Source organism: Ranitomeya variabilis, chromosome 7 (genome assembly GCF_051348905.1).
Source record: "Ranitomeya variabilis isolate aRanVar5 chromosome 7, aRanVar5.hap1, whole genome shotgun sequence".
In the NCBI taxonomy this organism is placed as follows: Eukaryota; Metazoa; Chordata; class Amphibia; order Anura; family Dendrobatidae; genus Ranitomeya; species Ranitomeya variabilis.
The window spans coordinates 68,043,415-68,068,108 of record NC_135238.1 but is presented as its reverse complement, the minus strand read 5'-3'; the positions used below and the strand labels follow the sequence as shown (position 1 = coordinate 68,068,108).

Here is a 24,694-nt window from a genome sequence, read left to right as displayed (position 1 = left end):
GGCCGGTCTTATTTTTGGCTGACCCTTTATTTTAGGTCTCTGGTTTGAATGTTTGATCTCTTTCCCTACTCCAAGATAAACATGGAACCAGTATAGTCGGCTTATTATTAAATGTGTCTGAGATGGGAGCGCAGATTGTGAGCTCCGTTGTGGATTCAGTAGATCTGTAGATCTTGAGGTGTGTGATGAGTCTGTGCATTAAACACTGACCTCACGTGATTAAAGGAAGCGGTCACCTCGTTGATAGCTATTAAACTGCCCCCAGTGTGTTAGTGATGTGATGTGTGATGTGCACCACTAACATGGTTTTCTCAAAGAAAAGCTCCCAGTATTATGTGAAACACTATATCATTAGGGGATACCTTCTGCTTCACTCATAGGGGTGCAGTATTCTGTCGTTTGTCATAGATCAGTCAGTGTCCTGTTCAAATTACGTACACCCTCAGGATTGTGATCGATTGCCATGATTGGCCCGACGTCGGCAACCACCTAGAAAATCCCATGCGTGTTCATTGTCCATCCGCTCCGCAGGCATGCGCACCGACTCTGCGAGTATAGCCCCAGCTTCATGTCAGATGTGAGTCAGTGGCTATATGACGTGTGAGGGCACCCACTATACGCGCCGCTGTGTCCCCTCCACTCTGCATTCAGGGACTTTATAATAGAACGGCCTGTTGTGCACGGTGCCGTTCTTCGCTGGCACAGAGCCGTCACAGACCGCTCCTGCCAGGGATTCAGCTGCCTCTGCTGACGTGACTGGGCAGCACTTCTGACATCATTCTGATTGACAGTCGGCTGCCACCGTTAGGCAGCGGGGATTCGGCTGTCAATGGGAATGACTCCGAAAACAGAGTGGAGCAGAAGCAAAGCTTAGGCTCTGTAGAGGCAGCTGAATCCCCAGAAGGAGCGGTCTGTGACAGGCAGGTAAGTTGCAATTACCTGTTAGTGCTTGAGTATGTTTTTTTTTTTTTTTATGAAGTCCCAGATATACCCTTTAAAAACTGACTGGCTGAATCCTTCTAAGCTCTATGTAGAAGCAGGAGGTCAATTTTCCCTGTGAGTCATGAGTCACTGCCAAAGTCAATGGCAGGGAGAGGAGGGAGCAGCTGGGTCAGGAGTTGAAGAAGGGAATGATTTTTGCAAGGAAAAGAGACTTCCTGTTTCTACATAGAGCAATGAAAAGAGAAAAATTTACTGGTTAAAAGGGCAAAAAACTCCTACATTTCAAAGTGATTCTTTCTTTGACAAAGTGTGATTTATTTTTATTTTTTGTGTGTGAAAACGTCTGTAATTGTCCTGGACATGGCATCTTCCCTCCGCCTCTTCACCTTTACCCCACTATAGGTACCATATTCCTTTATACTTCTCGTTCTTGTGGTCAGTACTATAAATGGGGTTGGGAACATCAGTTGTGTTGAGCAGAAGTCTGGTGGATACACAGCTGATAGTCCTACTGAATAGACTGTTAGAATTTGTATTATGGCAAGAAAAAAGCAGCGAAGTAAAGAAAAACGAGTGGCCATCATTACTTTAAGAAATGAAGGTCAGTCAGTCCGAAAAATTGGGAAAACTTTGAAAGTGTCCCCAAGTGCAGTTGCAAAAACCATCAAGCACTACAAAGGAACTGGCTCACATGAGGACCGCCCCAGGAAAGGAAGACCAAGAGTCACCTCTGCTTCTGAGGATAAGTTTATCCGAGTCACCAGCCTCAGAAATCGCAGGTTAACAGCAGCTCAGATTAGAGACCAGGTCAATGCCACACAGAGTTCTAGCAGCAGACACATCTCTACAACTACTGTTAAGAGGAGACTTTGTGCAGCAGGCCTTCCTGGTAAAATAGCTGCTAGGAAACCACTGCTAAGCACAGGCAACAAGCAGAAGAGACTTGTTTGGGCTAAAGAACACAAGGAATGGACATTAGACCAGTGGAAATCTGTGCTTTGGTCTGATGAGTCCAAATTTGAGATCTTTGGTTCCAACCACTGTGTCTTTGTGCGACGCAGAAAAGGTGAACGGATGGACTCTACATGCCTGGTTCCCACCGTGAAGCATGGAGGAGGATGTGTGATGGTGTGGGGGTGCTTTGCTGGTGACACTGTTGGGGATTTATTCAAAATTGAAGGCATACTGAACCAGCATGGCTACCCATCATCTTGAAGCGGCATGCTATTCCATCCGGTTTGCATTTAGTTGGACCATCATTTATTTTTCAACAGGACAATGACCCCAAACACACCTCCAGGCTGTGTAAGGGCTATTTGACCAAGAAGGAGAGTGATGGGGTGCTACGCCAGATGACCTGGCCTTCACACTCACCAGACCTGAACCCAATCGAGATGGTTTGGGGTGAGCTGGACCGAAGAAAGAAGGCAAAAGGGCCAACAAGTGCTAAGCATCTCTGGGAACTCCTTGTTGTTCAAGATTGTTGGAAGACCATTCCCGGAGACTGCCTCTTGAAGCTCATCAAGAGAATGCCAAGAGTGTGCAAAGCAGTCATCAAAGCAAAAGGTGGCTACTTTGAAGAACCTAGAATATAAGAGATAATTTCAGTTGTTTCACACTTTATAGTATATAATTCCACATGTGTTAATTCATAGTTTTGATGCCTTCAGTGTGAATTTACAATTTTCATAGTCATGAAAATACAGAAAAATCTTTAAATGAGGTGTGTCCAAACTTTTGGCCTGTACTGTGTGTGTGTGTGTGTGTTTGTGTGTATATATATATATATATATATATATATATATATATATATATATATATATATATATATATATACATATATATATACACACTCACCGGCCACTTTATTAGGTACACCATGCTAGTAACGGGTTGGACCCCCTTTTGCCTTCAGAACTGCCTCAATTCTTCGTGGCATAGATTCAACAAGGTGCTGGAAGCGTTCCTCAGAGATTTTGGTCCATATTGACATGATGGCATCACACAGTTGCCGCAGATTTGTCGGCTGCACATCCTAAAGATGCTCCATACAAGGCAGGATGGATCCATGCTTTCATGTTGTTTACGCCAAATTCTGACCCTACCATCCGAATGTCGCAGCAGAAATCGAGACTCATCAGACCAAGCAACGTTTTTCCAATCTTCTACTGTCCAATTTCGATGAGCTTGTACAAATTGTAGCCTCAGTTTTCTGTTCTTAGCTGAGAGGAGTGGTACCCGGTGTGGTCTTCTGCTGCTGTAGCCCATCTGCCTCAAAGTTCGACGCACTGTGCGTTCAGAGATGCTCTTAGGCCTACCTTGGTTGTAACGGGTGGCGATTTGAGTCACTGTTGCCTTTCTATCAGCTCGAACCAGTCTGCCCATTCTCCTCTGACCTCTGGCATCAACAAGGCATTTCCGCCCACAGAACTGCCGCTCACTGGATTTTTTTTCTTTTTCGGACCATTCTCTGTAAACCCTAGAGATGGTTGTGCGTGAAAATCCCAGTAGATCAGCAGTTTCTGAAATACTCAGACCAGCCCTTCTGGCACCAACAACCATGCCACGTTCAAAGGCACTCAAATCACCTTTCTTCCCCATACTGATGCTCGGTTTGAACTGCAGGAGATTGTCTTGACCATGTCTACATGCCTAAATGCACTGAGTTGCCGCCATGTGATTGGCTGATTAGAAATTAAGTGTTAACAAGAAGTTGGACAGGTGTACCTAATAAAGTGGCCGGTGAGTGTATATATATATATATATATATATATATATATATATATATGTGTATATATATATATATATATATATATATATATATATATATATATAATTTTTTTTTTTTTTCTCGGACCTGGTGCTCCCACTCTCTGCACTAGGACGTCCTCTCAAGCTTATATTGGCCAATTGTGGATACAAAATGTAATCTGCAGTGCAAATAGGATCACACATTGGTATACAGTAATTATGCTGTTTGCTTTCTCTATTCTTACCTTTGTCTCTTTGAGCTTAACCCTTGAGGTGCATTCTCTCATCAAATATATTTAACCATCGACAAGCAAAATTAATCCTCGTTCAAATATTGCGTCTTACATTGGTTACAGACGCCGGACCGGAATGCTTTCCAATACTTGCCGCACAGTTGTGGAGCGTTTTGCGGTTCCGGGTTAAATAGACTTGAACGGACTATTGGTTCTGAATACTAAAAGGCCGTTTTCCCTGAAGACCGGCCAGAGGGAAAGCTGCTGCCATGAAGATAATGTTGCACTACAGGATTCCTGCCCAGTACTGATGATGAATCTTAATCGACTTCCTTGCCCAATGCCGGGTCTGCTGCTGTCATTGCTCATCTTCCAGCCAGTTACACAACCTCTTCTAAGCTTTGCTACAATTACATTTTACTTAAAGGGAATCGGTCACCAGGTTTTAACCACTTAATCTGAGATCTGAATGATGTAGAGGTAGAGTTCCTGATTCCTGTGATGTGTCACTTACTGGGCTGCTTTCTATGGTTGTGATAAAATCACTGTTTTATCAGCAGGGTATTTCCGCTAGAGGTCTAGTAAACCTGCTGCCTCTGTATAACTCCACCCCCACCACTGATTGGCTGCTTTCTGCTGCCAATCAGTGTTGGCGGGGTTATACAGAGCTCAGCATTCAGAGAACAGCTAGATCTGCAGCAGAGTAAGATGGGATTTTATCAAAACCACAGCAAGCAGCCCAGTTGGGCCTCTTTCACATGTTTTGTAAGGAAACGATGGTCCACGATTCATCAGTGTCAGTTTTTGTCATGTGAGTTTGGCCAGAGTCTTGCAAGTTTTTCTCTGATGGGGGTAATTATGGAATTTTCTCAATCTTCTGCCATCAAACAGCCCGAGGGAAAAACCAAGAGTATGATTTGTTAGTTATTACTGATGAGCATACATGTGGGGTAAGGTTTTCTTCTCCGCATGCTCGGGTGCTAACAAAGTGACTTGGGCGTGCTCGAAAAATATGTTCCAGTCCCCGCGGCTGTTTGGCAGCCGCAACACATGCAGAGGATGTCTGTTAGGCAATCCTTCCACATGTGTTGCAGCTGTCTAACAGCCGGGAGACATGCAGCCGCTGGGACCTGAACATACTATACGAGCAGATAACACCTTATCCGTGCACGCTCGCTCATCACTAATACAGATGTATATAAAGGTTAACTGTCGTCTTTATTTTTTTCTATAAATCAATAGTACAGGTGAAAATAATAAATTTTGTAACGTATCTCATCTCAGAAATCTGCTTCTTTCTAATCCTGGATTGCTCTTTTACTCAAGTCATGGGTATAATCTGTATTCAGTGACAATAGACTTTCCCTTTTCTGAGATGGATGGCAGTTGGTGCTCATAAAGTTCTATGGGGAACTTGCAGCAGGATGTCAGGATCCGTAATCGAGCATTCTGGTCAGATAGGTTGCCGTTGTTCTCGGCAGCACATATTTTTTTGGTTTTTACACTAGAAGATTTGCTGTCGAGAATGATGATATTTAAGAATGGATAAAAATCCTTTCCGCTGGTGAGCGATCACTTAGACATCCTGCTTATCGGGAAACCTCAGATTAGATTTGTCCAGTCCAATGCCGCAGGTCTTCTCTCTATTGGACGTAGGGAGATACTTGATGGCGAGACCATGATAACGGTGTATGTGGTGTTTTTAGCCCTTTATTTTATTATGATTATCAATGTGGGTTGTTTTTTCTTTTTCTACTTTTATCGTTTGCCCTTGTTATCCCGGGGTCGTGTTTGTGAACTTTTGTCATTTTGCCAGGTGCAGTGAAACCATAACTCATTGGAAGCTAGCTGATGATTGAACAGCTAATAGTAATGTTACAGCGTAAAAATTGCACAAGTTGTTTTTGGCTTTTTACAGTCCCCTTAAAGAGTCAGGTCATTGTGACAAGTCAAAAGTTGTAGTCGGCACGACCCTACTGTGGAGATACAGACCCCCAGTGATCAAAACTTCCCATGTGTCACCGTTGGTGATGAGTGAACGTGCTCGGATAAGGCGTTATATGAGCATGCTCGGGTGCTAACCCAGGGTCCTCAGCGTGCTCACACAGTTTTGGGAGGTTGAAAGATCTAGTGTGGTTATCTAAAGTCACAGGAATCTATGGCCTCAATTCATCATCTATGATTTTCTTTTTTGTCATTTCCTTTTTACTTTTTTGTCTTGTAGTATTCACTGATATTTGCGCCAAATTCTTCAAAATGGTGCCTGCGGTTCATGAAGTTGGTGCAAAACCCCAAAAATGCTGTCTATTTCTGTTTTCAGTACAAAAACTTCAAGTCTTCAAGTGCACAAAAATAAAAACTCCTCCTGAAACATTACGGCGAGCAGGGATTGAGCTTTTCTGATCGGATGGTCCTTTAAAGCTCCCCCTTACCTTTTTAAAAAAAATGTTTTTATTTATTTATTTTTGGCTTATCGGTGTCAAGTTGGGAGCAGATTCCATGAGAAATCCGCATTGAAGGGGGTAGCTTGTCGTTACTTTTTTTTTTCCCCTGACAAATTTTCCACATTTTATATGGGGTGAAAAACTTCTGTCAGGGAGTGTATACAAGTTATGTCGCTTATCCATGTTATGTCAATTAAAGCTTATAACCTGACGTTAAATTCATCCATTGGTTGTATAAATTATTCTTTTGAAAGCTGAAACCCTCCGAAATGTGATTTAGGTTAAGAAAATAAATTGGCATCAATGCAGAAATATTGATCAGTTAATGGACACAGAATGGTCAGATTTTGGCAAGACAAAAGTTTTGTCGCCCACAGAAACTAATGTGATATTCAAACAAATAATTAACTTAAAATACAAATATTTGTTGCATAACATTGGTGAATGAAGTTGTGGTGCTGTTAGTCATATTTAATATTTTGTGTGACTTCCATGAGCTTGAAGGACTGCATCCATGCGGTTCAACAATAATTCATACAATTTATTAATGAAGTCATCAGGAATGGCAAAGAATGCAGTCTTACATGCCTCCAGGAGTTCATCTAGATTCTTTGGTTTTGTCTTCCAAGCTTCCTCTTTCATCCTACCCCAAACATGCTCAATGATGTTCATGTCTGGTGACTGGGCTGGCCAGTCCTTGAGCACCTTGATCTTTTTTGCATGGAGGAACTTTGGTGTAGAGATAGATGTTTGAGATGGAGCACCATCCTGCTACAGAATTTGACCCCTTTTATGATTTGGAATATAAGCGGTAGCTAATACTTCTTAACATTTTAGGTTATTGATATTGCCTTCCACCTTGCAAATGTTTTGCACACCCCCATACTGAATGTAACCCCAGACCATGATCTTTCCACCACCAAATGTAACTGTTTTCTGGGTGTATTGTGGATCCATACGGGCTCCAGTAGGTGTCCTGCAGTATTTGCGGCGGCTGTGGTGTAATTCTACTGAAGATTGATCAGAGAAATCCACCTTCTGCCACTTTTCCAGCATCCATCTGTTTAGCAGGCTGTGGGACTTTTGCAAATGCCATATGTTTTTTTATTTGCCTTTTGTTTAGTGCCGGCTTCTGGGCACTGATTCGACCATTGAGGCCATTTCGAGACAGAATCCTACAAACTCTTCTAGTTGACTCAGGGACTTAATGTCACTAGGCCTGTTGGAGCTCTGCTGCAGTGGAAGAGGGGTTTGCTTTGGATTTTCTAACCAACAAACATTCCTCCTGAGCAGTTGTCTTGCAGCGTCTGCCGGACCTGGGCTTGTCCAACACATCTCCAGTCTTCAAATCTTTTTTTATTTCTTTGTACTTGACGCTGAGACACATTAAAGGTGCCAGCCACCTCTGCAGTGGATCTGGTCTTCAGCCTCTTGATAATCCAGGCTTTGGTTGCAGGGTGTATTTTTGGCAGAGCTCAAGTTGCAGATCAAGTGAAGGTCTGGGGTGCTGGGTTTCTTTTTATACACCCACACTAATTAACCGATCATTTACTGAGCACAGGTTAGGATGTAAACTAGGATTGGGTGCATTATATGACCAGGCGACAAAACTTTTGTCTTGCTAAAATCTGACCATTCTGTGTCCATTAACTGATCAATATTTCTGCATTGATGCCAATTTATTTTCTTAACCTAAACCACATTTCGGAGGGCTTCAGCTTTCAAAAGAATAATTTATAGAACCAATGGATGAATTTAACGTCAGGTTACAAGCTTTGATTAACATAACATGGATAAGCGACATAACTTCTGTCAGGGAGTGTATGTCATCAGAATAGATCTACTTAAATCACTGAGCACATTATTGCTACTTTTTTCCCTGTGAAAACCGAAGGAAAAAATATTGACATAAGTAAGAATTTGAGCCAAGTCTTTGTTGAGCTTTATAAGCGCACCTAAAAAATAAGCCCAAGCTTAAAACGAACTTGAGCTGTAAGTAATGAGTTCTAACCATTGCCAATCTTCCTCAGCTATTGGTTCCCATCGTCACCTGGCATCTTCGTCCTTGGCTTCTAGTCTTCTTTTTGACGTTGGGCAATATATCCAGTGTTAGCACATGCCAGCTATAGAGGGCGGCTGACTATTTTCTACTGGATCCCTTATCTGTTTACCTCGGCTTAGCAAAAATGTGGTCTGGCTTGGTTATGGAAATTAGCAGTCAGTTGTCCCCCTTTTGTTGTCCTACTTTATCAGAGCTGGCACTGATTTTGCAGCAGGGCATCCGTGAAGGAACAAGGAGCATGCTCAGTCAGTACACTGATGAATTATGTTAGGTAAGCGGTGTGTGCGCTTTATACTTTAAATCTATCTTCTCCATCATACTATAAAACCACGGCTTTAGACAGGAGCATGATGAGACTGTCAGGAACCAGTAATGAAGCATCAGAACGTCAGCGGTTTCTTACTGACATATTGTCTCTGAATCTGAATGCTGTGAAGTCCATGTACAAGGTGTGGGATCTTCTCTACTGCAGAATTCTATATAGTTCTGTTATTATTATTTCTAAACTTGAAATCTGTTTTTTGTTTTTCTTACAGGAAAAATTGGGCCCTGATCAAGTAGTCGCGGATTTCTTCTTGAACCAAAATGGCTTCCATGTTGCTTCGCTTACACATGACCCAGGCATTGCAGCAGAACTCCAGACTGCTTGTACCATGTAAGTCATCCTACAATTACTTGCTGGAGATTTGAGCCTGATATTTTAGGCATATTAGGCAATTATTTACCCTCCAGTCCTGGTCCCAGTTAGGAGATTGGTGGAAAAGCGGAATCTGGATGGGTTTTTATGGCTTCACTTCACAGAGGGTGTTTGACGTTCCATAGTAGAGCTGGCATTGTCACGTATGCAATGAGGTAAAGGCAAGGAAAACAAAACAGGCAAAGCAATATAAACCCTCTACTCATAATGGCATAAATAAAATGAAAGTAAGAGGTAGCTATCGCCTGTCTATGGAATAATACAGGACACACCAGGTACTGCAAAAGCAAAAACTCAAAGAAAAAATGGTGCAACGAAGTCCAGAAAGGATGCCAAAAATCTTTATTAAATATATATAAATATAGAAAACACAAGGGATCAAAAAATAGTAGTGGGTTAAAATCTGCTCACATAATACACAGAACGCATGGAGACGAAACAAACTCCCCACGCCAGCAGCCAGGTAATATACACTGGAAACATAAGGCAGCAGTAGCCACTGCGTACTTCATAGTAGTAATGCTCAATAGTAACACAATAGTAAGTAGAGCCCGCAGAACAATGAAGCCAAGTGGCACATAGCTACAATGGTAGCCCAGAGAGATACCTTATACGCTGATGACACGGGGAGAACGTCCGCTCCAGACCCACCCCGACGCGCGTTTCGGAGATGTCCTTCCTCAGGGGGCGTGTCATGGCATCACCGCAGTTAGTTTATATAGTCGCCGGAGAATAGAAATAGCCAATGCGCAACCAGCCCGAATGATCCGGGCGCTCAGAACGGCATCGGAAAGCACGGGCCCATGCAATCCGGCGCCAGGCCGCGACCCGGAAGTAAAGGTAACTACTGCGCATGACCGGAAGTGAACCAGCGACCATATTGAAAAGGAAAACTACAATATGAATGGAAATGTGCCAATGCGCAGGACCGGAAACTCACTAACGGCCATATTTGAAGAGGGAATGATGCCACATGATATAATATAGAAGGGCCGGACTATAGGTAAATAGAATGTCCTGCGCTTGCAGCTAAATATATAAAAAAAAAAGAGCCTAGGGTAACAAACCACCAGTATTACGGATCGAAATCAAAAAGAAAAACAATGTAAATGGAAAAATAGAACAATATGTGCGGCACAGCATTGTATACAGCTAAAAAATAGTACTAATAACAGCATATATAAGTAGCTATTGTACTAAAGCAACAGATAAAAATGTCAGAACATATAAAAGTACAAGAATGTGTACAAATGACAATGTCAATGTATATAAAAGATGACATTATATATAACACATGTTAAACACAAGTGACACATAATCGTGCCAATGTATATAATATGGCAATATGTGCGGCATAATATTGTTTATAAATAGCATATAGAATGAACAGGCGGCCATATCAATAAATATAAAAAATCTAGATACAATATACATATAACACAGAATGACCTAAAATAGTAAGCTATAATGCCTGTCAATAGAGTAGATGAACAAACATATCCATATACATAAAGCATGGTGGCAGAAGGTTCAAAGGTGGATTCACATTCAAATGCGGAGGAGATATAGAAGAAAAATCCCACAGTCGTCCCATTCAATGGTGAAAAAGATACATGTTGCGGATAGATGACATGACCAATGGCGTAATGGTGCTACAGAATAAAAACAAAAAACAATACACACACATATATAAAATATAAGAACTATGCATAGGCCAGCAGACTACGCATACCCAGAAAAACAGCCGATTCAGAGAAAGGGAGCAAATGAGAGACATTCATTTAGGCCATGCGGATGAACAGTGTTCAGCCGCCAGATCCATCTAGCCTCCAGCTGACCAAGACGTTTGGACAGATTACCGCCACGTATATTGATCTTAATGCAATCTATACCCCGTACTCTTAAAAGAGCACTATTACAATTGTGGAATAATTTAAAGTGGCGAGGTATTGTTTTCAGGGTGGCCAGTTCCATGTGGGTGGCTGCCGCCTCAATGCACAAAACATGTTCCCTGATGCGGACCTTAAGCTGTCTTGAAGTAAGACCAATATATACAAGACCACACGGACACGTGGCATGATATACCACGTATCTTGTTGTACATGTAATATACTGGTTAATTTTGTAGGTCTTAGATCCATCAAAGTTGGTAAACGTATCAGTACGATCCATGATGGTGCAGGCGACACAGCCACCACACGGAACACAGCCAACCCTCCTTGGAAATCTGTCCAAAAATGTTGTCTTATGATAATTATCATAGTGGCTGGATACTAGAAGATCACCCAAATTCTTGCCACGTCTGTATGCAATAGACTATCAATGAGGCAAAGCTGGACATTACATTCCCAAGACTGGACTTTCCACAAATCTTCTAATCACGCCTCCTTAAACGTGGACTTTCCACAGATCTTCTAATCACGCCTCCATACGTAATTGATGGCCTCCATAATGGGGATTGAATGCCAGCTATCAATCATGTATCAAGCAGGGCTTGTCTCAGAGAAGAGACACCCTCTGGAATAGTGCGGATGCGGATGATTAAAAGTTCATTATGATCGGTTCTCAGCACTGGTGAGGGACGTCGGTGTGCTCAGTGAGGGACGTCAGTTGCGCAGTATGGAACGTCAAACGCCTTATTGGAATAAAAGCACCGATGGCATATTAATACATTCTTTGGGCCGCCATGTAGAATCCGTCAAGAAGACATTCCCTATACAGCAGAATTCTTGCTTTCTCTGCCTTTTTTCAGAGAATATGAATGATAACACCAAAACTTTTTCACCACTCGTGGTTAGTGGTTGGGTGAGGCATTTATTGTCAAACTACTGTGTTTTTCTCTTTTTAAATCATAACGACAACCCAAAACATCCAAATGACCCTGATCAAAAGTTCATATACCCTGGTGATTTTGGCCTGATAACATGCACAGAAGTTGACACAAATGGGTATGAATGGCTGCTAAAGGTAACACCTTCACCTGTGACCTGTTTGCTTGTAATCAGTGTGTGCGCATTATAGCTCAGTGAGTTTCTGGGATCCAGACAGACTCTTGCATCTTTCATCCAGCCACTGACATTTCTGGATTGTGAGTCATGGGGAAAGCAAAAGAATTGTCAACGGATCTATGGGAAAAGGTAGTTGAACTGTATAAAACAGGAAAGGGATACAAAAATATATCTAAGGACTTGATAATGCCAGTCAGCAGTGTTCAAACTGTGATTAACAAATGGAAAATCAGGGGCTCTGTAAAAACAAATCCATGGTCAGGAAGACCAACAAAAACGTCATCCACAACTGCCAGGAAAATTGTTCGGGATGCAAAGAAAAACCCACAAATAACATCAGCTGAAATACAGGACTCTCTGAAAACTAGTAGTGTAGCTGTTTAAAGATGCACAATAAGGAGGCACTTGAAGAAGAATGGGCTGCATGGTCGAGTCTCCTGAAGAAAGCCATTACTGCGCAAATGCCTCAAAGTATCTCACCTACAATACGCAAAGCAGCACAGAGACAAGCCTCAAAACTTCTGAAACAAAGTGATTTGGAGTGATGAGACCAAAATTGAACTTTTTGGCCACAATGTTACATTTGGAGAGAGGTCAACAAGGCCTATGATGAAAGGAACACCATTCCCACTGTAAAGCATGGAGGTGGATCGCTGATGTTTTGGGGATGTGTGAGCTACAAAGGCACAGGAAACTTGGTTAAAGTTGAAGGGAAGATGAATGCAGCATGTTATCAGCAAATACTGGAGGCAAACTTGCTTGGAAGCTGTGCATGGGACGTACTTGACCGTTCCCACATGACAATGATCCAAAACACAACACCAAGTCGACCTGTCATTGGCTACAGCAGAACAAAGTGAAGGTTCTGGAGTGGCCATCTCAGGCTCCTGACCTCAATATCATTGAACCACTCTGGGTAGATCTCAAGCGCGCAATTCATGCTAGACAGCCTAGGAATTTATAGGAACTGGAGGCTTTTTGCCAAGAAGAGTGGGCAGCTTTACCACCTGAGAAAATAAAGAACCTCATCTACAACTACCACAAAAGACTTCAAGCTGTCATTGATGTTAGAGGGGGCAATACACGGTATTAAGAAATGGGGTATGTGAACTTTTGAACAGGGTCATTTGGATGTTTTGGGTTGTCATTATGATTTAAAAACAGAAAACACAGTAGTTTGACAATAAATGGCTTCATCCAGCCGCTAACCATGAGTGGAGAAAATGTTTTGATATCATTCATGTTCTCTGAAAAAAGGCCAAGGAAGCAAAAATTCTGCCGGGGTATGTAACTTTTGAGCACAACTGTACCTATGCTTGTGATGATACACAGACAGACAGACATCTGGCTTCTAGACAGTGACACCAGTGTGCTAATTTATTTATTTTTCCCCTTTTTTCTAAACCATTCCTTGCGGTTGCATTACTGGTTTATTGCAGATGTATAATTAAGATGGCGTTGCAGCATACTTCTCAGGTTCCTCGGATTGTCATCTGCAGTCGGGTTCTTGTCTTTTAAATCTCTTATCTTTGGCATATTTTCGGCACATAGTAAATAAGCTGGTGATTGAGAAGAGTAATGCATTAGACTGCATTAGAAGCCGAGCCATCTTCTCTAAAGACTCGGGATTCGGAAGGGAAGAGAAATCCACATTTATTTATCTGAACCTAGATCTGCTTTTTAAGCTAATGCGATGCAATCTATTCCTGGGTGGCCATTTTTCTGTGCCAAAATGGTTTATTTCTTACCGTTTTTCCACCAAAGTTTAGCCTGTAATTTCTTGTGTAAAATGTATGATGCCATCCCCCTAGCTTTGTGGCTCACAGACTTTTGATATCTGAAGGTTTGATGTGATTTATTAACTATATTTCTGTTCTGTGACTTACCCATTATAAACACATGCTCTGGCCGTACAATCAATATCCAGAGTAATGAAGAGATCCATTAAGTAAAACCAATTTATTAGAAAAATGGATAAAACGTAATATTAAAATTATAACTGTGTGTCCAGTCAGGGGGACTCCACAGCATCCATGGTAATGCACTAGTATAAATATAGGGGACTAATCCTGGACTAAAAAGTGGTCAATTTATGGTAAGTACTAATTCATTACTAATATATCCAGGTTCTCAAACAGGGTAAACTACTAAATGGCCCAAATGATAAACCTCTGCAAAAATATCTAATGTATTTTGAGATAAAAAAGAAAAAATGAAGAGCACTCCAAAAATAACAGTGTAAACTGACCTCAAACAATAGCTCCTAATAGAATATGCACAGAACTAGATAAGTATAGTAACATGAGTATAGGCCCTATAGTATGGCCCAGTAGGCTAACAAAATACATATGGATAGTCCGGGTATGAGTAAATGAAGTCTATGGTACATGAGTAGACACTATTGATAATGCACAGGTGCCCCAGACACAATGGACCATACTTAAGCAAGAAGTACCTGAAAATGGAATACTGGAGGAGCAGATGAGGTGAAGCAAGAAGCGGGTGGCACCACCTCCCCAGTCCCGACGCACGTTTCCCCACTTGCTTCTGCTTCTTTCGAGAGCGTGTGTTACCCATATGAATGTCTTGTTTTCCTATGCCCATCATTTAGATCTCCAGGATGTCTTTACTTGCATTGGTTAGTTTATAAAGTAATATAATAATATCTAAAAACATTTTTTTTTTTTTTTTTTTAAACTTGCAATCTTTGTGAAGACCCTAACAACAATATGCACGCCCCTTAATATGCCTTAGGCAAAAAGGCTGTCTGTTAGTCAAAAATTAAAAGGGGTTTTCTGGTTTCCAAAAATCAGTCCCAATGTAGTGTTTAAAGAAGTGTTTTTTTTTTGGTTTTTTTTCTTACCCTCCCCGCGTCCAGTGCTGAGTCTCCGCTGCTCCCCGTGTTTGGTATTGTCTGCAGTGCTGAACTTAATTCATAATCATAGCGACAATGCTGTCTCCTCGGGTAGAGCCGCTGGACTCACTGATTGGCTGCAGCGCTGGCAATATGACATAAGCGCTGCAGACCATAAAAGACACCAGAAGGAAGACCTCACAAAACTGCAGCCAGGTGACTGACAAGGTGAAACGAGAAAATCCTCTTTAAAATCTATGACTGCTATAATAATATTCATGCCAGAAATTAGAATCTAATATATCGGCTACACTGGCAGTGGCTCTGCTCTTCCATCAAATCTAAAAGAAGTAGATGTTCACACAGTTTTGTATGGCTAGTGCTTGCCCCAAAATGTGCAACTTTTCAACCCCTAGAAAACTTCCTTTGATAAATTCCCCCCCCCCCCGAGTGTTCTACTACAAACAAAGCGCACCCTCCTGCCATTACACAGCGGCTAGGGGCTCGGGCACATCATTGTATTGTGGATCCAGGTGATATGGACTTTTAATGGGGTATTTAAAGAATTCTACGGGGCTATAAAATGTTGTCGGGCTCTTTTTCATACCACGTAACAAAGGTGTCTCCCGATAGTAGCAATGCAGCAGGAAACGTACCGCGAATGTATAATATTAACTCTGTGCCACCATACAGAATGCTTCCAGATGCCGTATCCATATTCATAGGCCCTCCATATCAGCTGAATAACACCAAACAAATGTAATTTTTGTTTATAGAGCTTTACTGGGTAAATAGAATTATATGCTTCATTTAAAAAAAAAAACTTTAATGTATAAGCAATATACGGTACTTTTCTAATATGACATGCAATAAGGATATGAAATTTGGGTGCCGTATATTTGTGGCTCCTGCCTCAGACAACATCACCTGGAAATATATTGCTGTACTTGAAGTGCCGGGCAAAGGCTTTTATATAGGCAGCATCACCTTGGCTCAGTGGTTAGCATTGTTACCCCAAAGTTCTAGGTTTGGATCTAAGGCTACTTTCACACTTCCGTCGGTACGGGGTGACAGTTTGGACAGTGCATTATTGTGCTGCTGGCCTGATCTGTGCACACCCCAATACCGAAAGCATCAAAGAAGCATATAGATACTGAAGTTGGGCTAAGGGTGCAGTCAGGCGGCCTTATAAATCAGACCGAGATCGGAACACAGACTGGCTGACGGCTCTCCCGATCCGAACATGACAGTTGCATATATTTCACAGATCGGGAGAGCCACCAGCCACTACGTGCATTGCATTCCGATCTCGGTCTGATTTTATGCGGCTGTCTGACGGTGCCCTAATTCAGTAATCTGGCCAGCTTCAGAGCAGCGCTTCCTGTTATATTGGAAATCGTTTGTGCTTTGGTCCTTGCCTAGGATATCAGCCACCACTGATGAACTGCAGTGGCGGCCTGTAATCCGGGCAACAAGCAGTAAAAAAAAAAAAAAGATAAAAATACCCTTCGTTCTTCATAAGAGGATTTTTAATAAGTAGTTATCTACTAAAGCTACAGTTTCTTGTTTTTACAAAAACTTCACAATTTCAGCTATGGTTGCAAGAATCTCCCTTTTAAGTGGCATCCTTTACAAAAAAATCACCCCAATGGTTGATGAGCGATTGGATGACAGCTACTGATTCCCAGCTTTTAATATAACAAAGATTTCCAAGCTGCTCTTTGAGTCCTTTGCGTAGAGTAATTGCATATTACAAGATTTTTTGTTTTTTTTTAAGATTACTTCCAATTTGAATACAAAGTGGCTCTGGTATTTTGGTGAGACGGATGTGACTTTCTTACATCGTATTTGAACTCTTTCTGCTTTGTAACCAGCCAAGCATTCAGAAATCGCATCGTACAGCCGAACATTCAGCCTGTCCCCTTTAGCTCTGTTCTACTTTTCTCCCAACAGCCTAACACAAGCAGACATTTCTGTATTTGTTTCTTATGCCGCACGAATAGCGGTGATGGGGCAGAGACGACCCAGTGACGCCCATTGGAAACCTTCTCGTAAGACTATTTCCATAGGTAAATCTCTTTTTTCGCATGATGGTGGTTTTGTGTGAAGCCTTCAGTGATGATCAGGGATGATAAATTACAGAAGACTACATTGAAAGTATTTCTAAAACCGTTTTACCCTCGGCATCTCCTTCACCATGAAGAATGCTCCCGGCGTCCTTTGTTGTATGAAATGAATAAATATGAGAAGTGTGAATCGTGGATTGCCTTTTTTTTTTATACTTGGCAGCTATTGTTCTGCTTTTATTCCTTAGAACAAACATAGCAAATTGGTAACCTTGGAAATCCCATTCAGGGAAAGAACTGGGAATGCAAAGTGAGAACAAGTGACGAAAACGAGGGCAATGCGGTGGAAATCGGAGAAAACAACCACGTCATCGCTAGTCTGCTGCAATCTGGAGCAATGTTTTACCAGTTGTTCTGGAATACGGAATGTATGAAGGATCGTGTGTGGTGTAGTGATCGTCTAACAAACAGGCAATCCCTGACTGTGTTGTGGCTGTCGAACAGCCGCCGGGACTCTGACATATTATTCGAGCGCACCGAAGTCACTCGGTTACCACCCGAGCATGGTTTTATAATGCCTTATCCAAGCAATTTCGCTCATCACTAATTGTGCGTATACCTACAGTATATACAATGCTGCTCACCATTATTGGCACCTTTTCATTTTTTTTTTCATAGACTGTACAGTATCTTCAGAAATAAATGGAAATGTACCAAACTTATATCCTCAAGAATTTTTAATTAGTTGTTCAAAGTAATACAACAACAAAACATTGTTTTTCAGAAGGAACATGTACAGCAATAAAGGCACCCCTAATTAATACTTGGTTGCATATCCTTTGGCATTGATGACAGCCTTCAAACGTTTCGTGCCTTTGGATGTTTGATGTGGTGTTTTTTCCACCATTTGCACCAATAATCGAAGACCTCTCTTGTCAATTTTCCTGTTTCCCTCACGTTCAGGGAGGCTCTTGACATTACCATGCTTGGCAAACTTCTTAACGTTGCACACTGTTGAAACTGGGGTACCGAGGTCTTTGGAGATGGCCTTGTACCTTTTGGAAGTCTTGCTAATAGCAGTTTTGATGTCCTCAGACATCTCTTTTGTCTTCACCATTATAGCAAAGAAAAGAGCCTACCATGTGGTTCTTTTAACCCCTTCCTGACATCTGACGTACTATCCCGTCGAGGTGGGGTGGGCCCGTATGACCACCGACGGGATAGTACGTCATATGCGATCGGCCGCGCTCACGGGGGGAGCGCGGCCGATCGCGGCCGGGTGTCAGCTGCCTATCGCAGCTGACATCCGGCACTATGTGCCAGGAGCGGTCACGGACTGCCCCCGGCACATTAACCCCCGGCACACCGCGATCAAACATGATCACGGTGTACCGGCGGTACAGGGAAGCATCGCGCAGGGAGAGGGCTCCCTGCGGGCTTCCCTGAGACGATCGGTACAAGGTGATGTACTCACCTTGTACCGAGCGTCTTCTCCCTGCAGTCCCCGGATCCAAAATTGCCGCGGGGCTGCATCCGGGTCCTGCAGGGAGTACTTCCGGGTCAGGGTCCGGAGCCGGCTGCAGAGCAGCCGGCTCCGATGAAAGTAAGATCGCCCATCTGACATTGTGCTGTGCAAACTGTCAGATGGGCGATCTGTGATGTCCCCCCCTGGGACAAAGTAAAAAAGTAAAAAAAAAATTTCCACAAGTGTAAAAAAAAAAATAAAAAAAAAAATTCCTAAATAAAGAAAAAATATATATATATTATTCCCATAAATACATTTCTTTATCTAAAAAAAACAAAAAAAAACAATAAAAGTACACACATTTAGTATTGCCGCGTCCGTAATGACCCAACCTATAAAACTGTCCCACTAGTTAACCCCTTCAGCGAACACCGTAAGAAAAAAAAAAAAACGAACCAAAAAACAACGCTTTATTATCATACCGCCGAACAAAAAGTGGAATAACACGCGATCAAAAAGACGGATATAAATAAGCATGGTACCGCTGAAAACGTCATCTTGTCCTGCAAAAAACGAGCCGCCATACAGCATCATAAGCAAAAAAATAAAAAAGTTACAGTTCTCAGAATAAAGCGATGCCAAAATAATTATTTTTTCTATAAAATAGCTTTTATCGTATAAAAGCGCCAAAACATAAAAAAATGATATAAATGAGATATCGCTGTAATCGTACTGACCCGAAGAATAAAACTGCTTTATCAATTTTACCAAACGTGGAACGGTAGAAACGCCTCCCCCAAAAGAAATTCATGAATAGCTGGTTTTTGGTCATTCTGCCTCACAAAAATCGAAATAAAAAGTGATCAAAAACAGTCACGTGTCCGAAAATGTTACCAATAAAAACGTTAACTCGTCCCGCAAAAAACATGACCTCACATAACTCTGTGGACCAAAATATGGAAAAATTATAGGTCTCAAAATGTGGTAACGCAAAAAATATTTTTTGCAATAAAAAGCGTCTTTCAGTGTGTGACGGCTGCCAATCATAAAAATCCGCTAAAAAACCCGCTATAAAAGTAAATCAAACCCCCCTTCATCACCCCCTTAGTTAGCGAAAAATAAAAAAATTTAAAAAATGTATTTATTTCCATTTTCCCATTAGGGTTAGGGTTAGGGCTAGGGTTAGGGTTAGGGTTAGAGCTAGGGTTAGAGCTAGGGTTAGAGCTAGGGTTAGGGCTAGGGCTAGGGTTAGGGCTAGGGTTAGGGTTAGAGCTAGGGTTAGGGCTAGGGTTGGGGCTAGGGTTGGGGCTAAAGTTAGGGTTAGGGTTGGGGCTAAAGTTAGGGTTAGGGTTGGGGCTAAAGTTAGGGTTAGGGTTTGGATTACATTTACGGTTGGGATTAGGGTTGGGATTAGAGTTAGGGGTGTGTCAGGGTTAGGGGTGTGGTTAGGGTTACCGTTGGGATTAGGGTTAGGGGTGTGTTTGGATTAGGGTTTCAGGTAGAATTGGGGGGTTTCCACTGTTTAGGCACACCAGGGGCTCTCCAAACGCGACATGGCGTCCGATCTCAATTCCAGCCAATTCTGCGTTGAAAAAGTAAAACAGTGCTCCTTCCCTTCCGAGCTCTCCCGTGCGCCCAAACAGGGGTTTACCCCAACATATGGGGTATCAGAGTACTCGGGACAAATTGGACAACAACTTTTGGGGCTGAAGTTCTCTTGTTATCCTTGGGAAAATAAAAATTTGGGGGGCTAAAAATCATTTTTGTGGGAAAAAAAAGGATTTTTTATTTTCACGGCTCTGCGTTGTAAACTGTAGTGAAACACTTGGGGGTTCAAAGTTCTCACAACACATCTAGATAAGTTCCTTGGGAGGTCTAGTTTCCAATATGGGGTCACTTGTGGGGGGTTTGTACTGTTTGGGTACATCAGGGGCTCTGCAAATGCAACGTGACGCCTGCAGACCAATCCATCTAAGTCTGCATTCCAAATGGCGCTCCTTCCCTTCCGAGCTCTGCCAGGCGCCCAAACAGTGGTTCCCCCCCACATATGGGGAATTTTTATTTTCACGGCTCTGCGTTATAAACTGTAGTGAAACACTTGGGGGTTCAAAGCTCTCAAAACACATCTAGATAAGTTCCTTAGGGGGTCTACTTTCCAAAATGGTGTCACTTGTGGGGGGTTTGAATGTATATGCACATCAGGGGCTCTCCAAACGCAACATGGCGTCCCATCTTAATTCCAGTCAATTTTCCATTGAAAAGTAAAATGGCACTCCTTCCCTTCCGAGCTCTGCTGTGCGCCCAAACAGTGGTTTACCCCCACATATGGGGTATCGTCGTACTCAGGACAAATTGCACAACTTCTGTGGTCTAATTTCTTCTCTTACCCCTGGGAAAATAAAAAATTGGGCGCAAAAAGATCACTTTTGTGAAAAAATATGATTTTTTATTTTACGGCTCTGCATTATAAACTTCTGTGAAGCACTTGTTGGGTCAAAGTGCTCACCACACATCTAGATAAGTTCCTTAAGGGGTCTACTTTCCAAAATGGTGTCACTTGTGGGGGGTTTCAATGTTTAGGCACATGAGGGGCTCTCCAAACCCAACATGGCGTCCCATCTCAATTCCAGTCAATTTTGCATTGAAAAGTAAAATGGCGCTCCTTCCCTTCCGAGCTCTGCTATGCGCCCAAACAGTGGTTTACCCCCACATATGGGGTATCGTCGTACTCAGGACAAATTGCACAACAACTTTTGTGGTCTAATTTCTTCTCTTACCCTTGGGAAAATAAAAAATTGGGGGCAAAAAGATCACTTTTGTGAAAAAATATGATTTTTTATTTTCACGGCTCTGCATTATAAACTTCTGTGAAGCACTTGTTGGGTCAAAGTGCTCACCACATATCTAGATAAGTTCCTTAAAGGGTCTACTTTACAAAATGGTGTCACTTGTGGGGTGTTTCAATGTTTAGGCACATGAGGGGCTCTCCAAACCCAACATGGCGTCCCATCTCAATTCCAGTCAATTTTGCATTGAAAAGTCAAATGGCGCTCCTTCCCTTCCGAGCTCTGCCATGCGCCCAAACAATGGTTTACACCCACATATGGGGTATCAGCGTAATCAAGACAAATTGGACAACAACTTTTAGGGTCCAATTTATCCTGTTACCCTTGTGAAAATAAAAAATTGGGGGCGAAAAGATCATTTTTGTGAAAAAAAATATGATTTTTTATTTTTACGGCTCTGCATTATAAACTTCTGTGAAGCACTTGGTGGGTCAAAGTGCTCACCACACATCTAGATAAGTTCCTTAGGGGGTCTACTTTCCAAAATGGTGTCACTTGTGGGGGGTTTCAATGTTTAGGCACATCAGGGGCTCTCCAAACGCAACATGGCGTCCCATCTCAATTCCAGTCAATTTTGCATTGAAAAGTAAAATGGCGCTCCTTTCCTTCCGAGCTCTGCCATGCGCCCAAACAGTGGTTTACCCCCACATATGGGGTATCAGCGTACTCAGGACAAATTGTACAACAACTTTTGGGGTCCATTTTCTCCTGTTACCCTTGGTAAAATAAAAGAAATTGGAGCTGAAATAAATTTTGTGTGAAAAAAAGTTAAATGTTCATTTTTATTTAAACATTCCAAAAATTCCTGTGAACCACCTGAAGGGTTAATAAACTTCTTGAATGTGGGTTTGAGCACCTTGAGGGGTGCAGTTTTTAGAATGGTGTCACACTTGGTTATTTTCTATCATATTGACCCCTCAAAATGTCTTCAAATGAGATGTGGTCCCTAAAAAAAAAAATGGTGTTGTAAAAATGAGAAATTTTTGGTCAACTTTTAACCCTTATAACTCCCTAATAAAAAAAAATTTTGTTTCCAAAATTGTGCTGATGTAAAGTAGACATGTGGGGAATGTTACTTATTAAGTATTTTGCGTGACATATCTCTGTGATTTAAGGGCATAAAAATTCAAAGTTGGAAAATTGCGAAATTTTCTAAATTTTCGCCAAATTTCCGTTTTTTTCACAAATAAACGCAAGTTATAGCGAATAAATTTTACCACTAACATGAAGTACAATATGTCACGAGAAAACAATGTCAGTATCGCCAAGATCCGTTGAAGAGTTCCAGAGTTATAACCTCATAAAGGGACAGTGGTCAGAATTGTAAAAATTGGCCTGGTCATTAACGTGCAAACCACCCTTGGGGGTGAAGGGGTTAAACACTGAAGTAATCGTTCATTGGCTAATTCATGTCACATGGGCACTGACAATTAATCACATGTGATTCTCATGTGTGATATAGCACAGGGGAGTCAAAATGTGTATCCATAGTAATTTAATGTAATGGGTGCCTGTAAGGCTACGTTCACATTTGCGTTGTTGTGTGTTGCGTCGGTGACACAACGCACGCACAACGCATGCACAACGCATGCATAACGCAGCGCCCTGACAGTTGCGCCAAAAATGACGCATGTGTCACAAAACGCGAGACAACGCATGTCCATGCACCCCCCATGTTAAATATAGGGGTGCATGACGCATGCGTCGCCGCGGCTGCGCCCGACGCAACGCAAATGTGAACATAGCCTAACAGGGTTACGGCGACCGAGAGGAGCCAGAAGACCGCAGCATCTGATTTCTTCTGTTTCTGCACTGAGTACAAGCACTTCACCTTCATATTAAATGGTGTAAATTTCTTTTGGAAGTGCCGGGGTTAATCTGCCCAGTTGATAGCTCTCAGCTCTGCACTGATAGCCACTCCCATATCCTATATGTACTGGGCCCTGGCTAGCACTCCTTGTCACTGCTGGCTTATGTTGCATGGCTGGAGTTTGTTGGTAATTATTGGAGAAGGTGTTTGGTGGATTTATCTGTGACTGTTGCTTGGATTTGAGTGTGTGATAGTTCCCTTCTCCTACTTTGGTTTAACCCCCATCCTCCCCTCACTGGTGCATTCCTCTGCTATGTGTGAGTATATTTGTATGTTTGATATTTTCCGTTACTCCTGTTCTTATTACCTGGTTAGTCTGGTTGGTGTACTACAGTACACTACTACTCCCCTCTTCCCTGGGTGGGGGAAGGGTACAGACTGAAGGCGGATTCAGGAGCTAAGGCAAGGTATGTGGCCCCGGCATCTTTATCATCAGAAGTAATCCAGGGAGCAGGGTGAGCTAGGGCCCCTAGCATTGGGGACAGGGGAGGAACCCCTTGTCCCGATACACCCTACAACCGAGCTGTGACACTAAGAGCTTGAACTGCACCATCTCCAATCTGTTGGTACACAGAAATGCTGCCTTTCCGCCTGGTAGATACAGACTGTTTCAGAAAGTTGATAGCTGTCACAGTCTCCCAGTACCAGTTGCCCAGTCGCCATTATCTCTCTAAGAAAGCTGGGCCTGAGCTACATCAGCATGTTGCAGACATCACTCATTATCTAAACAAATCTATGTCTGCCATGGTAAATTTCACCTCTGACACTTGTATGAGCAAACATGGGCAGGGGCGTTACATCTCACGGACTGGATACTGGGTGCCTCTGTTGTCTGTGGGGGCAGGCGGTCAAGGGGCTGCTCCACAAGTGTTTGAATCCCCAAGACTTGTGGGACTAACCTCTGTATCTACCTTATTTTTCGGACTATAAGACGCACCGGACCGTAAGACACACCCCAAATTTGGGGTGAAAATTGCAGAAAAAAATATTTTTTTATAAGATGGGGGTCCGTCTTATTGTCCGAATTTACAGTATCTTACCTGAGGGCTGGCGGTGGCAGAGCAGGGACACAGGAGGCATGGTGTCGGCAGAGGTGGGGTGATGCGGTACGGCGTGCACCTGAGCAGGGTCCCTTCCTGCTTAGGTGGGCGCCGCCATGGCCTGGTGTCCATGGGAGGGTTGCAGCAGTGGTTACCGGCAGAGGTGTGGCGGCGGCAGAGGTGCGGGGATGATGAGGCGCAGTGAGCGGGGTCCCTTTCACCGGTGAGATGATGCAGCAGCCCGGCGTGAGCGGGGTCCCTTTCACCGGTGAGGTGCGGCGGCAGAGGTGCGGGGATGAGGAGGCACAGTGAGCGGGGTCCCTTTCACCGATGAGATGATGCAGCAGCCCGGTAAGCAGCAGAGCCGGGTGAATCATGTTATCAGTGGTGGCGGCCATCTTCCTGAGGCCGCGCGT

General features: G+C 42.7%; 1 protein-coding gene across 3 annotated transcripts in view; it reads left to right on the top strand.

Moving 5' to 3' along the window:
* The window catches only part of ABAT (4-aminobutyrate aminotransferase), a 122,081-nt gene that overhangs the window by 34,157 nt on the left and 63,230 nt on the right, over positions 1-24,694 (top strand). For all 3 annotated transcript variants that reach the window (XM_077275246.1, XM_077275248.1, XM_077275247.1), the window contains exon 2: positions 8,969-9,087. In XM_077275246.1, coding sequence (XP_077131361.1) covers positions 9,018-9,087 — 70 coding nt within the window. In that variant the 5' untranslated portion in view covers positions 8,969-9,017. The remainder of the gene's footprint in view (positions 1-8,968; positions 9,088-24,694) is intronic.